The sequence below is a fragment of the Hermetia illucens genome, chromosome 2, assembly GCF_905115235.1.
Source record: "Hermetia illucens chromosome 2, iHerIll2.2.curated.20191125, whole genome shotgun sequence".
NCBI classification, from domain to species: Eukaryota; Metazoa; Arthropoda; class Insecta; order Diptera; family Stratiomyidae; genus Hermetia; species Hermetia illucens.
The window spans coordinates 171,492,339-171,511,801 of NC_051850.1; the positions used below are offsets into that span (position 1 = coordinate 171,492,339).

Sequence of the window (19,463 nt, forward strand, 5' to 3'; positions counted from 1 at the left end):
AATCCTTTTAAAAAAGTGTTGAGTGCGAACTTTTTTTTGCCGGGCATTGTATGTATATCTAGATTTTAGCAATTAAGGAAGGAATATTTTGCATTTTTTGCTATGTACGAATAGAAAACCGTACATAGGGAGTTCTTCACATAAGATGAACACAAAAGCTTTTATCGACTTTTTTTGTATTGAGTCTAGGCACGTGAATAGAATCTGTGTCCTGACAGGGAAATAATATTTGAGAACCATCTCGCTGAACTGCTAGCATTCAGGTTAGTTCCAACAAGTTTGGTCGGTTGACAGCCTGGGTGATCGTGTTGGTGGCAAGATGATGCAACGCTGGACTCTCATCGTAACAATTGCAATTAAGGGGGTCATCCCGTGTGTCGGGTTGGAGAAATCGATATGTGGGCAAAGGGATTTTTCGATATTCCGAGTTGTTCCGAAATTACACTGTTAAACAGGTAAGGAGTTTGCAGCCGCAGCTAGAGTACTCGATGAGAAAGAGCATCGAATCTTTTTTTACCTGTTAGTTTTGTACCTGAGCCTTATAAATTCGAACACAGGTGTAAATATAAAAAGATGGAAAACCAATCAATTGTCTAAACTTATTTGCTGTTTGGAATAAAAAGGATAATCCAGTACAGAGTGAGCACTGGAAGGCTTTCAAGCTATACTCAGTTATATTTTGTTGTAAGTATTGTGCTGTTTGTGTGTTCAGTGATTTTTTTAAATGGATCGTACGAAGGGAGATCGCTTTAACGTTCAACATCATGCTCGCACTAAAAAACGAGTATTTCATGGGAATCGATACGTATCAGAGAAGAAAAAGGACTTCGCATCAACATCAATAAAGAAACTTTTAGCAAGCATGAACATGGATGTTCCAATTGCAACAAGTCTTGTATATTGTATATTGGATTTTGCTGGAGTTTTCTGCGGTATTTCTGCAAATTTCTGCAAATAATAAAATATACGTAGTAGTAAAAAAGGAATGCGTAGGACATGTCGAGAAAAGAATGGGAACACGGCTTAGAAATCCAAGGAAGAATCACAAAGGCATTGGTGGAAAAGGGGCTGGAAAACTTACTGATAAGGTTATTAACAACCTCACTACATTTTTTGGGCTAGCTATTCGTCGACACGCAAATTCGATAGAAGGAATGAAGCAAGAAATTTGGGAAAATTTCTCCCATAAATGTTCTACAGACGAAAATCCTCAGCATCAAAATTGTCTAGCAGGCGAGAACTGTTGGTGCAAATGGCGCAAAGCGGAAGCTAAAGGAGAACTGGATAGTTTCCACCGCGAGAAGGCACCTTTGACTGAAGAATTTCAAACAGTCATCAAACCAATCTACGAAGATTTGTCATGAGATGATCTCTTGAACAGATGTTTAGGAGCAGAGACCCAGAATAACAATCAGTCGTTAAATGCATTGATCTGGACTTTCGCTCCTAAACACCTTCATTCTGGGGCCAAGGTCGTAGAAATAGTAATTATTTTCAATGTAGGATACAATGGCATTCTCAAAATCCTAGTGACAATGGGATGTCAAGTTGGTCACATATATCAGGTTTATGTCCACCGCCATAATGAAGCGCGAATTTGGCGGTCCGAACGACGATCGACTAACCTCGCTAAAAGAGCCAGCATTGAAACCAGAGAGCAACAATCGTCCTTACAAGACTTTTTTGAAAAAACGGAGGGTGCTCTCTATGGACCAAGTATAGCAGATTAATGGTGAGTTAAAATTTTACTGTTGATAATCACATTTAAATTTTCAAATGCGTTTTTCTCGAAACTGCATCTTGAAAATCGGCTGCCACCATAGCTCAACATCTATCCAACCAAATTCTTTGAAATTTTCAAGACTTATTCAGAACATATTTCTACGGTCCGCAAACTAGGATAATTCGGACGGGACGTTTTTTTTTATTCATAAAAAAAGCCGTAAAAAACACCAAAATCCAAAAAATTAAGTTTAAAAGCCCACCAAAAATTTACCTTTTAATATTTTCTAATTATCCTAGTTTGCGGACCGTAGAATATTGTCCACATTAAAATGCCGTTCAGTTTTTTTTCCTCAGATGAACACAGCGCCCTCCAGCGTGGCAGCAGAAAAACACCTTTTTTGGAGATGAGTACATAAATTGACACGTATTCCGAAAACTAGCCACGATATCAAGCTGAATGATATCACATATACTAGAGATATCAATAAACATATGGTGAAAAAAATCACGTTTCTATCTTTATCCAGTCCTTCAAAATAATTTTTCAAAAAAAGGCAAAAAACGGCCTTCACACGGGATGACCTCCTTAAAGATGATCGACATTTTTCGCCATAACGGTTATTATGAATAACACATCGTTCAATAAGTCCCGGGACTAACTATGAAAACATTTTATCGGCAAAATTCTTTATTATTCATCAACATAATCTCCTTCAAGTGTAATACAATGATTACAACGCTTCTCTAACTTTTCAATGCCATGTTTGTAGAACGATTTGTCTTTTGACTCAAAATGAGCCTCAGTAGCAGCGATCACCTCCTCATTTGAGCCAAATCTTTTTCCCTGGAGCATCTTTTTCAGATCCGCAAAGAGCCAGTAGTCACTGGGGGCCAGATCCGGCGAAAACGGAGGATGAGGAAGCAGTTGGAAGCTTAATTCGTTGAATTTGATCATCGTTTTGATTGGCCTGTGGCATGGTGCGTTGTCTTGATGAAAGATGACTTTCTTCTTCTTCATGTGTGGGCGTTTTTTCGCTATTTCGGCCTTCAAACGATCCAATAACACCATGTAGTAGTCGCTATTGATGGTTTTTCCTTTTTCGAGTAGTCAATGAAAATTATACCATTCGTATCCCAGAATACGGATGCAATCACTTTGTCGGCGAGACTGTTTTGTTTTTGGACGCTTCGGGCGGCTTTCACCGGTCGTACGCCATTCAGCTGACTGCCGACTTGACTCCGGAGTGAAATGGTGAATCCATGTTTCGTCCACTGTCACATATCGACGCAAAAAATCCTGTTTATTGCGAGTAAACAGTGCCAAACAGCTCTCCGAATCATTGATACGTTGTTGCTTTTGTTCCATTGTGAGCAAACGCGGCACCCATTTGAAAAAAACCTTTTTCATAGCCAATTTTTGGTGCAAAATAGTAAATGCACTACCAGTTGATACGTTCACCATCTTAGCTATCTCGCGCACTTTCATTTTGCGATCACCCATCACGATTTTCAGTACTTGCTTGGTGTTTTCGGGAGTTACTGCTTCATTTGGCCGGCCCCCGTTCCGCATCATTTGTATCAGCACGACCGTGTTTCAAGTCAGCATACCACCGACAAATGGTTGTTTTCGACGGAGTAGAGTCCGGATAACGTTTTTCAAGCCATTGCTGAGCTTGAACAGTGTTTTTTCCCCATTAGAAAACAATGTTTTATCAACACACGAAACTCGTTTTGGTCCATTTTTTCACGATTGCAAAGGCAGCGTCACTTTAACCACTATAGCTTTCTTGGTTAAGTTTCGAATTACATCAAATTTTGACACATCTTATATAAAGGTTGGTACTTCTGAACCTTGGTATATAAATGGCATTATTAGCCCCATCTCTACGCTAGTCCCGAGACTTATTGAACGATGTGTTATTATGCATGCTTGATGCATGGCAAACAGCTCACAGCTCGCTAAAAGTAGAAATCTCACTTTCCACCTGGACTTTTTTCCCAATTCCACCTCAAAATTGAAACACTCAGAAATATAATTCATAATCCATTTTTTATTTGTTCCATTTTCTTTTTCCTCGGTTGTTCATTTTCATATTTATTTTTTTGGTTTTTACATTTTTCAATTTTTTTTTTACAATTTTCATTTAATTTAATTGTCTTCAAAAATAATATATGTGTTCTCCTATCGAAACTCAACGATCATTTCGCTCATCTAAAATCCAGTAAATAGTAATATAAATAATATGAACTACTAAAGACTACAATAAATTTAGTTACTTAATTAGAAATAAAATTAAATGATTCTATTATCAATTTCTCTGTACATAAAAAGGAAAAATCAATTCAATGGTAAATGTGAAGTTTCAGAAAAAAAAATCCATCTACATTCCAGTATTTTCAAGACTTGCATGTTTCGTGTCTTGTGAACGAAAAATTCTATTTAATTAAATCGCAACTTTTACAACATATTTCTCTTTCATATACACATGGTATCTGCATAGCTCTCGTTACGCACTTTATTTTTATTTCAACAATAGTGAGACATGTGCCGCGTTCACTCCTCGCTCAACCAGAAAACATAATTGAATTGTTTTGCTCAGCGCGGTTGCATATTAGATGAAACAATGTGTGTCTAGGTTATGAAAATGTAACCAAAAATGGTAAATACTCATGAAATAAGAATGGAGACAATTCAGACAACACAATATCGTGGCGAATATATATATATATATACATAATGCTTAGTCAATTGGCAGTGAGAAAATTAACTCTTCAAACACTATTGATCATAAACTTCTCAATAAATATAAATGTTCTGACTCCGAATAACATATTTTCTAGACAAATGATATAATAAATAATTAGCTCTGAGTGTGTAAATAATCTTTAAAGATGCTGCGCTTATGTACAACAAATAAAAGGAATAAATCCACAAAAACAACAGTAATATAAAAATATAAGTCATTCCAAAAAGAAAAATGTTTTTCAAACATTGAAATTTCAGAAATTAAAAAAAGTCACTTGCAGACAGCATTGAAACGAAATAATGAGGTCCAAAGTATACACGAGGAAAACCATGAATGAGCTGCTGCAAAGAAGCAAAACAAACGAGTTCAAGACAAAGTTCTTGCAACTTCCGAATTTTCTTTTTTTGTTTTTAAAGTTTTCTTTCCAATTTCACGTCAACCTCTCACGCGCAATTTACACGTTACTTCTAATATGTTGATAAAAATTAACAATGTTTCATTCTAGACCCACTCCCCCATTCAATCTATTTTCTCCTTTTTTAGTATTTCAATTTATTTTTATTATTTTCCTCTTTCTAATAATTCACACTAACGACGACTCTTCAATTAGTAATTCAGTTATCGGTTTTTTGTCATTTTTTTTTCATTTTCTTTTTGTTTTACTCATACTCAGTAATTCGTTTTATGATCGATTTGGATAAGTTAAATACTACACGACCTATTGGGGTGCTTTTCCTATTACTTATTACTCTGGACGCTGAGAGGTGGAGGGAGATGTAGCAGAAAATAAACAGCTTGTGATTCTTACTTTTGTGCTGCATCCTCGTCCAGCCCCCAGCATCCAAACTAGACAACTTACTTTAGGTATAATTTAACTTATTTGCTCAACTTACAAGACAACTTTAATCGGCGGCCTTCGCAGCCGCTCGGTCTATCTCCTAAATATTAACTTCATTTAATATAAATTTACATTTATCATAGATTTGGTTGTATATTCATGTATGTGTATGACTCCGTATCTCATTAGCTATTGCGTATAGTCTAGAAGTCATCGTGGTTTTTTGTTATTTTTGTTTCACCTAGTTAAGATTAGTTTTCTTTGCCTATTACACAAATTGGACTAAATTAAACATAGTCTTCTCAATTGATTTCTATTTCGTCTGTGCTGCTTTAGAGCTATGTAGGGTGTTTTTCATTCACCTTTGGTGAATCTAATTCAACTAAATTTTCCGCATTTCAATGCGTTTAAACGTATATATTTCATGAACAAAGCGAAATAGAAGGAAAATAACTGAACGATAATTCAATATTTCAATATTTCTGTTCGACAATTCAATATCTCCACAGTAACGTATCGTTTGCAGATTAGTTTAGATACAGAATTCAGACAATTTATTTAGAAAGCAAAAAATTATTCACAATATAATTACACCTTGTTCGCATACTTTGAATTTTCATTTGAAATTGTGACTAACTACGTTATTATTATTATTATTTTAATCAAGATCCATTGATCGAAATTTCTCACCGGTCTACCACACGGTGAAGTTGGTTGTGGCACTGTACAGACAATCGACAGTGGCACGTGTATCAGACACACAAATGGCTTTCATTTAATTGTTGTAATTCACAAGATTTCGATTTATTTTAGTATCTCATTCTAAGTGCCGCGAAACGAGAATGTGCATTTTATGATTCCTTCTTTTTTTTTAAAAAAAATTCAGCTACGTCTTCTTCTCATGTTGTTTGAGTTATTTGGGCGAGATCTTTTTAAGTTGTATTTCAGTTGGTGTGTTCGTTCTGACTGGCAGTTGAGGGTTCACTATCTCCACCATATATTTTCTGTCGGACGTTTTCAATTTCAGTTCCCCATTCCAAGGCGTAACCTTCTGGATCTTCGAGATAGTAGGTCCGATTTGGCTGCAATAGGAAGAAAATAGACTATTAGATTTGTAACTCCAACTATCATTGTAAATCTTAATTCAAAAAGTACGTGTGCCGCCGCTCACGGACAGTTTGAGAACGTTTGACAAAAAAAAAACAATTTTGAGCTCCAGTTTCCTTTTAATAACTTACAAAATTATGAAAGATTAACACAAAATAAATTATATTTCTTGAATTTATGTTTGACGTGCCGTTGCTAGCGTAAAAGTGTAGTAAAAATAATAATAAAAAATCACATTGAGAACTCTCTCGTCAATGACCCCAGTCCGGCAAATCTTTGGCATTTTATTGTTTATTGTTGTTTAAATTTCTCAATAGTGAGTTGCTAATTGGACACACCATTCTCACTTAGTGATCGAGTGCCTCCCATAACAGCTCACTTTGATTAAGGGTTAGCGATTACGGTGGCCACTTCATCACTTCTAGCGCACCTTCATCCTTTTCCGATTGCAAATAGTTTGTGCAGTTTCAAGGTGCGCTTGGGACTGTAAAGGTGTTGGAATGTGAATCTAAAGCCGCTTGAGTAGAGATGAATGTAATATCACAAAAGGGTATTATCACATTAACATCACCGAGTGTGATCCAAACACTACAACATCACAACACCATTTGGCATCACAGCATCACCACCCAGTCAAGTAATGAGGATATTACTCTTGTGATAACTATCGTTTTGTAATGGACGCAGTGATATCAAATCACAAGACCGCCGAGTGTGATTTTGGTGACGTAACACCACATGTAAATTTTGAATGAAAAGTGATGTTTGTGATATTACTATGTACGACGACGAACATATTGACGCTGCCTTTTTCCAAAAATACTCGAACTTTGATTCGATCGAACAAAAAACCCACTGTCATGTTCTGTCGTCCAATCTTGGTGTATTTTAGCCAAACCTAATGGATTTCATCGCTTCAGAGAGAAATTTCTTCACAGCAATGCATTCAAAATAACCCTCATCACTTAGTTTTTGGATTGGTTTGGCTATCGCTAGGAATGCAGTGCAGCTTAGAAAGGACTAATGGTACCTTCACGGTCAGGTTGGACCCAGGAGTATCCCTTGCAAAAAATGACGATGGCGAGCCAATCTCCTGGCACATGGGAAATCCTCATTGTTATTCGCTACCTCATCATGAAGGAAAAAACACCAGTTGAAGATCTTGAATGAGGCTAAAACTGCTTATGATGGAGAGCACAAGTTGTGTCCCAAATTTGCATCACGATCGGAGGAGCGGAAAACTTTCAATTGTAATTGACGAGGTTTTGGTAAAAATCGAGAATGCGGTTCATGACGATCGCAGATGAAGGTTGGATTAATTTTATGTGAAGTTTCCGCAGATTTCTAGGTCATTGTTACACGAAACAATCGAAGGAATCTGCGAATATCAAGCACTGTCTGTGAGATGGGTCTCAAAACAACTGACAGAGCAACACAAGTTTAATAGTGCTGACCTCCAAAGAGTTTTCGGGGCAATGCAAAATCGAAGCTGATGATTTTCTCGACACCTTTGGCGCAGGAGAATATCATCAACGCGGCAAAATACTGATAGACACAAAAAAAATTAAAAGACTAATTCAGAATAAAAGGAGAGGAGCATGCTGGCGAAAGGAGTCTGCCTGCTGCATAACAGTGAACTGCTACACACGGTGAACGCTACGAAGCAAGTATGAATAGAAGGTTCCGAACCGTCCTCTTCCCCTGAATGATGCCTTCAGTTTATCACTTCCTCGCTTCCCTAGTGGTACTCATGTGCGAAAAAAATGTTCAACGGAAGAAGAGGTGAAAACTTGATACGCTGGATGGTGATTTGAAAGCCTGGCGACTTTTTGGATGCGCCCCGTTTTCTACATAAATTGAAGAAATATAGTCTTTTTAGGAAATCGCCCTCAAAATATGAAAATAATTCTCAAATTTTCCGTCGACAATGTAAGCATTAATAAAGTACTTAAGTCAAAAAACTGAGCCAATCCCATATAATTGAGAAAAAAGTGGTTGCGTCTTTTTTTGCAACAGTTTTTTGGTACCCCTGCAGTCATTCGTCGATATCGGTTGACAGCTGTCAATTTAAGCTTGATTCCTTCCAAAAAGTTCCAAAAGGTCAAACAGTGCATTTTCGCCGTATTTAATTCTTTTATATCCGTAGAGGAAAGAGGGCGAGTGAAGCCCGTGAAAAATTGTGTTAAATTTACAGTGACAAGGTTCCAAAAAACGTAAATCCCGAAACTGATTTAAGGAATTCTACATTGATAATTTTGATATTAAAAATGCTCCTCGGTCAGGAAGGACCACTTGCACTTATGTGTAAGAAAGCTGGCGATGTGAATCCCTTATTTTTGCAATATGCAACGTAAACGGTCTTGGTCCCAAAACTATAACTTCATAAAAGGAAGGTTATCCTCTCAGTTTTGCGGGATTAGAAGGATGTGATATCTTTTAAGCTCCTACCAAGCAGCCGAACAATCAGATCAGCTCAGAAGTGTATTGGCGGCAATTGGGCAATTTTAACGTATTTCTCATCGACGAACAGAAATGGAGCTTGTCAATCATAAAGGAAGTGTGTTTCATGACGACAACGCAAAAGCACCCATATTTTTGGGAACTCGTCAAAAATTATTGTAACTTTCATGACTTTGCGTCAAAAGACTTCCATTTGTTTGGCTCTCTATCAAACTTCTTGAATGGAATGACGTTAAATTCGGACAAGGCGTTAATTCAGGATCTTTTTCAGTTTTTCGGAGAATTATGAAGCTCACCGAAAAAATGACAAAAGTCATAGAATAAAACAGAAAATGAACCACAATTGATCTTTGTTTTTCATAGAAATAAATGACTTTGAAAACCAAACGAAAACAAAAAATAACGCAGTTACTTTTTACTCAGCCCAATATAACTAAAATCCTAATCAAACTACTTGAAACACTTACCGTATGTACAAAGAATATTTTGAAGTTCTTAGGCTCTACCCTCAGATCAGCACTCCACGGAATCTCTCCCTTCTTAACCATCTGTACTGGATCGACGTAAATTAGTCGGGGGCCCGTTGTCAATAGTAACATTCGCTTTCTTGCAAATAATCCCTTTCGCTTATTCACGAAACCTTTCTTCAGTATGACTTCACCATCACAAAATTGACTCCATTTATCAATTCTTTGTAATTCTAATCGACGCTCCTTCTCTGCTTCACTTAAGTTTAATTTATCTGAAAAATAGAGGAAATGATCGTTAGAGAGGGCGACATTTTGTGAGTGCGAATGAAACTTCAGCGCACACACAGTTTGGGGTAATTGTAAAGAAATAGATTTGAATTCACACTTACTTTTAGATTCAGTCTTCTTCTCCTTTTGTTTAGTTTTTTCAATACTAGGCGTAACGGCTGTGCCCAACTCCAGCCCCAACAATCTGCTTAGCTGTCGGTCATCCAAACCAGGCTCCAAATTATGTGGCACAAAATAGTTACTCCTTAACTCCTCCTCTTCATGAACACCCGGCAAATACGGATTAATTCGTGGTGGTTTCTCTCTTCGAATTGTATCCCAGTTAATTTTCTCAAAGAATGGATGTGTTCGTATGCTTTCATATCGTCCATCTTTATCCTGAGCACCAATTCGTTCTTCTGGATCAAGTTTCAATAACTTTCTGACTAGATCTTCGGCATTCTTATCGAATCCTTCAGGAAATACTAGATTCAGGTTCATAATTTCGCGGAATATCAAATAATCACTGCTACCTCTAAAAGGAGGCAAACCAGCAATCATTTGATATATAATACAGCCTAAAGCCCAAAGATCAGCAGCCTTTGTTGTCTCCTTTCCTTGTAGGACTTCAGGTGAAACATACTGTGCTGTACCAACGAAACTTCCCCGTCGTCGAGGTGGCATGTTTCCTGTTGTTCCACCATTCGAATAAGAAGCTGCCGCAGGACTATCTTCAGTGCTTGTCGAACAGGAAGAGGATAAATCAGTCTTTTCAGCCGTTAGGATTTTCGCCGATCCAAAATCAGCGATTAAAGTGTGCATGTTTTCATCGAGTAGGATATTTTCTGGTTTCAGGTCGCGATGTACAATCCCTCGCTTATGCATTTGCTCGACAGCCAAAACTAGTTCGGCTGCATAATGGCAGGTGCATTCTAAGTCAAACGATCCAACTCGATTGATATACGGCAGGAGATCACTGTTTTTTGCATATGTCATCACGAAATAGAGATTTCGTGAATCTTGGAACGTACAGGAGAGATTCACGAAGCCTGGAACATTGTTCATAATATGCATGACTTCGCGTTCACGTCGAATGTATTCCTGTTTTCGTTCGCGAATAATATGTTGTTTGTCGCAAACTTTTACTGGAATGAGAGAAAATTGAAAGAATTCGTTAATTATTTGAATTTTCGTTACTTGGAAGTATCAACTATACTGGGAGGCAATAATTAAACTTCTATGCAACCAAAACTTGTGCTAAAGGGAGGTAAGCAATGGCATTGAGTAGAAACTTTAACAATAATTTGGGTTGTTCAGCGAAAGTCAGGGATATATTTCCTTGAAAATTTTCAGAACTGAAGAGCGGCGTTGGCAGTATATTTCCTATGTAAACACTCGAATCTGGAGCATGATTCCTTGTTTAAATTTGTTTGCCCTTCTGTGAATATTCCCTTCATAGAACAGAAATTCACATCAAGGACCACAGCAGACATTTCTATGTTTGCATATTGCCACTTGATTTCAATTTTGTCTGAGTGGGCTGATATCTTGCCGGCCTGGAGGCAAGTCAGTTGGAAACAACGAATTTCGCGTAAACAGCGATGAGATTATTTTTATCAGCAACAAATTAGAAACGAAAAATACCAAGCGCCTACATGCGCAGAAAATTGCGTACGATCGCAAGCTAACTAGACTGAAACTAACTTGTAGCTGGTAAACATTAGCTTTTGGAGCAGTTCAAATATTTTTAATTGTATTCCTTCGTGTAAAAATAGGTACAAGTGCCAGACGTTTGTTGTTTGAAAAGATCAACGAGATCCGTGTGATATGCAAGCGATACCACACACATAAAAAGCGCATACGTAATTATTCCATTTTTAAATAGATTCGATAGCATAATGAGCAAATTCTGGGGGTTCATGATGTATGAGTATCATTGTGGGCTAAGTACCCAAACAATACCAGACTGTTAAAGCCTGTGGGCCTTACGTTCTCACTCACCCAACCTTGAACCTTGCCAGTGAGTAATTTACCGGACAATAGCTGCAAATTGCGGTTTCTCAAAACTCCACACGTGTCTACACTTCACATACTAAGGCTGTGAAGCAACGATACTAGCCCATTAAACTTATCGCATTCTTTTCTATGCTTAGTCGAGTCTAAGGTTGTAATAAAGCTACCTCACAAATCAGGCTTCGAATAACCGCCGCAACAATAAAGACTGTATAGAATGCAAAACGTTGAGCTTTCAAATATTCGGAAATGAGCAAAATTGAAAGTAGCAAGCCAGACATAATAGGTATTAAATTTCCACGGGCGTGTAAAAATGCGAATGGGTTCATAGCACCGTTCTCGTGGTTGCGATTCACATAGCACTCAGGAGACCCCGAACGGCAGGTTGAACCTAAGCATTTCAAAGATTCCCACCAAGTAAAAGTTATTCAATGGAATCCGTCGGTTATTCTTCCAGGTCTGGAGCAAGTGCTAGAGTGAAGAGAGCCCCAGACAGACGTTTCCTATCCAGGTGAAGGGTTTATGGGTCAGAATTGATAGACGACCCTAACAAAAGGTGTCATGCTACTCGCGGCTCGTATAGTTGCGCGTGTGCGCTACTTTGATCAGTTTTGCTGTATGAACAAAACAGCACGTCGCGGTATTGCATTGACGCTGCTGCCAACAGAAAGAAATCTATGCATATTTGGTATCTAGATGTTTTCGCAGGTGGCTCCAGCAAATTTGAAAACATCACTAAAAATTCTAAAAATATTGCAGTAACCAATAATTCTTTTAAGTTATTGGACTCAGCAAGAGGATGAGGACCATTTGGAGGTAGGAAGCCCCCAAGCAATCTGCCTCCAGCCAGCAGGTAGTCGGTCAGATCGCTAAGCACAGTCCACAAATGAACCATCCCATTCATCTGTACCATGTGAATGTGCGATTTACAACTCAAATTGCCAATCATTAGAAAATTAGGGCTAAATGAAAATTAGTGCAAACATCGCACTGTCGATTCTCACGAATCAAATACTCCATTTCCTCAAGCATCGTTTGTTCGTCCATCATAAGCACAAGCGACTTAGCTCCAAAACTATCAATCCTACTTGGTGGGCAAAGAACTTTAGACTGCTCCGGCCAATTCCGAGCGACTGGAAGAAGAAAACACAAGTTAAATGACCAATTCTTCGGATTAAATTAACTTCAAAATAAATCATTCATAGGCAATGACCTTTTATTTTCTCTTCCAACAGTTGACCGCCGCGCCTTTCCTCTTCTTCTCATGGCAATCTATCTCGTTAGTCATTCATCGATTTGTGTGGTTGTTTTTTTCTACGTTTTTGGTCACATACCTTCTAGCCTCTACCCAGGCGACCAAATTGGCAAACAGAATAGATTGTCGTGCTACGAAGTGAAATACATCTTTTGCATCGATTCAAATGCAAAAAAAGATGTCTGAAACTTTCGTTACAAGAATGCATTAAAGAGTTGGGAGAAGAAGCAGTTAAAAGCACTAGGATGATGCCCAGAGATGCTGTTGGCCGCAAACCATGAGTGAGGTCGTCGTTTAGAGCTTGTACACAGAGCATTCTCCATATAAACAAGCACACACGCGAAGAATGTGGTCTGGTATCGATGAAAGCAAACAGGAAAACATATAAAAACGCATACGTTTTATAGGTACTTTTGTTTTTCTCACAGAAGTTTCTACATTCTTCACTTGAGCATCAACACATTTTTGATTGAAAGGCAAATGAAAAAAATGACTTGTTCACTTCACTACAAGGGGACTGGAACAGATGTCATTGATCTGGGTTCGAGATGGGAACGCTTTAAAGGTAGTGCGTCTGACTGTGTCCCGGAAATCTTCCCCACAAAAAGAAAAAGTTATCATAACGACAGGATTCCTCGCAAATACGAAGGAGGAACCTATGGGGTTTACTAGCCTGAAACAAGAATCTATCTGTCTATCTTGATAATTGAACAAGACAACCCAGAATCGAAGATGTTGAATGCATTTGTCCCGGGCTCGAAAAACTAGCCCAACTAGGAAAAATTCCAAAAATTCAATACCCACATGGGAGCATCGCCTTAAGAGAAAAGAAACACATAATGGAAGCTGGAAGATGGATGAAAGATCTGCGTGAAGAACGCCAAGCTGCTCTTGGCGGGAAAAGATTATCGCACGCTGATGATGGTGATGTTGAACTGAACCCAAAGAATGCCTTTATTTGATGTTATTTTGGTTCAAGAACCTCAAAGGTATTTTCGACGTGCATGTGTACACATTTTATCTGTGGACGAGGGAGCTATAGATGTAACACTGACAACATCAGTAAAGATCGATAGTGCAACAACATCACGGGGCCCAGAGCTCTCTCAATCCACTGAATGTTATCTGTTGCGTTGTTGCTTCACTTTACTCGCTCCCCTTCCCGCCTACAGCATTCACTCTGTGTACCACAGCGGGAAGTGAAGGTCTTTCTGATCTCCTTCTCTTCATTCGAATAGCACATAACTTCGGTAGTTTGTTTTGCCTTCAATTCGTGTTCGTTACTATAGTTTCAAGCAACCAGTCAAACTAGCAAATGGAGAGTAGTAACCATCTAGATAGTTGGCTTCCTAAGGCTGCCTGCTTGCTTGTTTACAATCTAGTGATTGTAATGGTGTGTTTTTTTTTTATTTATGCAAATACCGAATATGCCAAGTCGTATGGAATTTCTGGAATGCCGTGCCGAGGCAGCAGCACTGGAAAGAAGGCCTTATGCGACTTTTTTCTTGTCCTACTTTTTGCCCTCGATGTTAGCAGGCATTGCACTGAACTCTCTACGGTCCTAACGAGAGTTTTAGGAATTTGAAAATCTGAAACGGAAACCGAATGATTAGAATTTTTCGCTTGTGTAAATTGACTGAAGAAAAATATACACAAAGCTGGAGCAATCGTTTTCATTTAGGCACTTGTTTCCATTGTGAGTCCTTCCTCTTTCACTTTTATGTCTAATACAACCTCCTCGAACTCGCCCTCTTCTGCATTGGACCTTACTGACATCGATATTTGTTGAGCTACTATTCTGCTCGAATCACATTCAATCCTGACACTTGATCTTAGGAAATCCCACCAGGTCTGGACCTTTAAGTCATCCATCTCCTTCGACTCTATTGCAAGAGCTTCAAACTAAGAGTCCAGAAAAAAACTAATCCTCAAAACAGGAATTTGAGAATCCACAAGAAAATGGATAGTTCAATAACCTCGTGAACAGCTTTTCGTCAAAACAGACGCATTCATTTTCAAGAAAGCAGCAGATGTTTTCCCAAAAATTACAAAAACAAAAGGGAGACGAAGCAAATAAGTGAGCAGTGAATGATATGAGGTGAAAAGAAAATTCAGGGGGGAACGTCTTTAAAGTTGTTGAACCTTAAACTGATGCTAGACGAAATCTGGAACTGCATTTAGCAAGTAGAAGACCGAAAAGGGAACCCAGTATGTACTGAGCCCCATGAGAAAATCCACTGTGAAATTGATACTTTTGTTTCAATCCTCCACTTTCCTCTCCTATTTCATTTCCTAAGCCAAAAAATATCTACAATCTCCCCGCACTCATTCATCTTCACATGACAATCCAGCCAGTCTAGTGTGACACTTTTTATTTTTACAATTATCGATGATTTTTGGAACTTTTTTGGGTCAGACTAGTCTACACACACCCTGCCAACCACCAGCCACTTAATTTTCAAGAAAAACGAGCAATCGAGAAGAGGTCTGTGATCTTTGTGAAATCAGAGCAGATGTTTCATCTTTGAGCACAGACTTAAAGTAAAGATATGAGAAACACGTGAATCAATCAACACATACCCCCCGAACAGAAACATGAAAATGTTATTTGTGTAGGGCACTAAGAGACACAATTGTTTTGTCTCGAGATTTGAAGACCAGAAGGGCTGTGAAGACAAGGGACCAGACCAGGAATACACGGAATAATACCCAACTTGCACCTTTCGTATATAGATTAAAAACCATCTGCAAAAAGGTCATGAGGAAGAGGATCTTTGAAATGAAATTTTTTCCTGAACACCTGGCGCACAAGCATTTTTCCTTTTCATTTTTGATCCTCAACTTGGAAATTCTTAAATGAGGCACGAAGACCTGTGATGCAGCATAGGAAAGTGATGGGCTTGGCGTCTGCTGTGTTCGAAATTCGTTTTGGATGGATTCGTAAGATACCAAGGTACGGAGGGCCTACCTGAAGGTCCCTGGTCTAAAATCAAACATTTTAATTATCTTAGGATCTTTCAATTTTTCGGCAACAATGGATTTACGATTTACGATTTTGGAATAAATATAAATGGATAAGAAGTAATGCTACTGAGCGCTCTACAGGAGTTTGGAACCCTCTGAGAAAACCTTGCGGAAAAGCGAGAATAGTCACTTAACGAGAGAAAATATTTCCAACACAGAGGCCAGAACACGTAGGCAAAGGTCATGGAAAATGTTCTGAAAATCATAAATAAGTGATATTTTAAAATTTATGTTTAATGTACAACAGAAACTATATAACTCCATGGAAAGAAATAATATCCCTAATATGTGCAATGAGAGAAAGGATAAGGGCGAAATCTGTTCAAAAAAAAAAAAATAATAGGCGGGTTGATATCACACAGGAAAATGTATTCCAGAAGTAAAACAATGAAAGACATTTCCCATCGCTAATGTGATATTCATTAGCAAAAACCGATATCAGACAGCGTGCACTGAGGAAGGAATCAAGTTGTTCCCGAAATACTAGTATCTGCTAACTATTATAAATGCCATCACAACAAAGGTGGTCCGTTATCAGGCATGTCACAAATTTCCTAGGGACGCGATGCATCTTCAATTTTTCTGCCAAAATCTAATAACAAGATCTCCACTTAACGGATGTAAGACACCTTGCACTGAGGAAGTGGTACAAGTTGTTCCCGAAATATCAGTATTTGCTAAATGTTCAATGTACATCACATTACAAATCTTTCAAAAACAATATTTAGCAAACGCTGAAATTTCGCGAACAACTCCTTCCTGTCCTGAGCCGGAGGCTTTGCACTGAGGAAGGGAACAATATGTTCCCGAAATATCAGTATTTGCTAAATAAATGTCACATCAGTAAAGTTAGTCCGTCATCAAATAAAGCACAAATTTCGCAGTGACGCGATACATCTCCAATTTTCCAGCTGATGTGGACATACTGAGAAAGGGAACAAATTGTTCCCGAAATACCAGGAACAGTCGATATAATTCTCATCTATGTCAGGTTTTTGAATTAGTAAGCATTCACAGTAACACATTTAACCGCCTACCTCTTATTTCTTGCAATTTGCAGAAAAATTGTTCCAAATAAAAAAGAACTCAAAATTAATAATAGGTCCTGCAGCCTATGGCCCTTATGACTTCTTGGAGCTGGTTTGACAATCCTTTCACATGTTGGGTATCCTATTGGGGGATATTATGCCATTCCTCTATCACGGTGCTCGTGGGTTAGGATCAGGACTGCCGGCCATGATACAACTTGAATCCCCACCTCATTAAAGAACTCAAGTCACGGATCTTGCGGTATGGCAAAGTGCGTTATCGTGCATGAATCTAAAGTTGACACCAATAAATGGCACAAACTTGAAGAAAATTTTCCGCGTATCTTTGAGCGATCACACTGTCTCTATCGAACACAACAAGATCCGTACGATCTTCGTAAGAGATAGGTTCCCAAACCATTATGGAGCCTCCTTGATAGCTTACTGGTTCGGATATATCGCACGAAGCAAACCTTTAATTTTGGCGCCTGTAGACACGCTAACGTCCATCTGGACCTGCTTTCATCCTCCAAAGCAAGTCTAGCTCTACGGTGTTGAGCTTAGCGAAAAACCCTCTTATTTCTTTCTGCCAGTCTTCATCTAATGGTACATTTACTCACACTGACATTTTTCACATCAACAAGTTGCTGGCAGCGAAGCAGTCACCTCGAGCTGAAGTGAATCGATGTCTGCCTTAACCTGGCCTGCGCCTTCGCCTGTCTACCGAAAACCTCTAATGACATCCCGCGCCGTAGTACGAAGTACACCAATTATACGAGCGATGCGACGTTGGTTGTACCCAGCGCCAGCTAAGCCGCTGCCCTAACTGCACCGCTATAATTCTTCAATTTGAAGAACCATAACTTTTTAAGGGAGAGCGGAGGAGTGACGGTCGCTATTTTTCCACCTAATTTGAGAAACCCGCTTTCCCTCAAATTTTCATCGTAGTTGAAGAGGGGGATCCCGCCTTCCACTTCTCACACCCTCCGAGGATAGGGTCAAAAAATCAACACTGGGAAGATTCTCCCACCCATTGGAAAGATTGGAACTCCTTTTCAATGCCATAGCCATAGACCCATAATTCATAGCCTGCTATGATTTTTTTAAAAAAGAAAATTTCTTCTAAGCAGTTCCTGACAAACTTGTCACTAAACTGTCACCCTTCCTTAATGTGTGACCTATCCACTGCCATTTGCACCACCAACCGGAAAACGGCGTTACCAACAGTTGCCACCCTTGGAACCGTATAGAGCCACGCCATTCAAACACTAGACATACTTTTTTGAACAGACCTAATACAAAAAATTTGACAGCCAAATATTCTCTTTAAAATCGCCCTTGAAAGCACTTATCCCTTAGTAAAACACCTTGAAAATGATACTTACTTGCATACTCCTTACTCGTATGAACATCCTTCGCCAAATACACCGTACTATAGCTGCCTTCGCCAATATATTTACCGAAAATAAAATCATTTGCTGTTTTCTTAATGACCGTTTGATTAGGTCGGCCGGTAACTGTCGTTGTTGGCGTAGTTTTTGGTGGAGTGCCTGTTGATGATGGATCACTTTCTTTTTGGTCTGGTGCTGCCATTGGTGTTGTTGATATTGAAGAATCCACTGACGCGAGTGTCGGTGTACTTGATGTATTCGAAAACGATGATGATGCCGATGATGAGGATGGACAATCTACTGTAGATGATCGCGCCGACGATGAACGAGACGATACTGGGCAACGCCGTCTTGGAAAATCTTTTTTCTTCGATAAGAACCCATGTCGAAATTGAGACTCAGACATTACTGTTGGGTCATTTGTTGCTACTGGTGAGGATGAAATAGATCCCGTATTGGCCGCAACCGTTGCCGACGTGATACTATTCAAAAGCTCTGTTGGTACTTTAGGTGTACCTAAATATGTGGTTGATACAGCTGTCATATTGATGATTTCAGAATAAGGATTCTCAGATATTGATACTGGTGATTTCTCTTTTGGCATAGCTGGCATTGTGGACAGAACCTGTTGTTGACCGTTTATCTGCAAGGAAGAGAAAAATATCAAATTTATTACCGCAAAATTAACAGAATGCAATAAACATTTAATATGTAACCACTTATGAGAAACATTGAAAATTCCAACAGCGAAATTCAACAAATGCCATCGACAAAAGGTCACCCAAATCAAGGTTTAACGACACTTTCCATTATGTGGTGAATCACATAATCACAATTTCACTGCGCACCTTTCAAACTATTTTCATCAGGCCAAAGCCAACTATTCATTTTCGACAATAGGCGGCATAATTTGGCGAAGTTGATTAGAAAAACCTTAGGAAAAATACAGGAGATAAGAGCAATATTCGCGCTTATGTATACGATTGACTCTTGCCTTTCCAACTGTCCAAGTTGCCGACAAACTATTCCAGGCACAAATAAAATTCAAGCTCTTTAGAAGCAAAAGTGACACAGTCACTCAATGTAAAATATGTAGAAGGAAACAAGTTTCAAGTTATTTGAATATTTGATATAATGA

General features: G+C 38.7%; 1 protein-coding gene across 1 annotated transcript in view; it reads right to left on the bottom strand.

Annotated features, from left to right (window-relative positions):
• Positions 1 to 3,756: 3,756 nt before the first annotated feature.
• Positions 3,757 to 19,463, bottom strand: part of LOC119650179 (3-phosphoinositide-dependent protein kinase 1) — a 30,512-nt gene continuing 14,805 nt past the window's right edge. Inside the window, exons 2-5 of the mRNA XM_038052733.1 lie at positions 18,320 to 18,968; positions 9,737 to 10,759; positions 9,345 to 9,619; positions 3,757 to 6,392 (exon numbers count right to left, since the gene is read on the bottom strand). Coding sequence (XP_037908661.1) covers positions 6,255 to 6,392; positions 9,345 to 9,619; positions 9,737 to 10,759; positions 18,320 to 18,968 — 2,085 coding nt within the window. The 3' untranslated portion in view covers positions 3,757 to 6,254. The remainder of the gene's footprint in view (positions 6,393 to 9,344; positions 9,620 to 9,736; positions 10,760 to 18,319; positions 18,969 to 19,463) is intronic.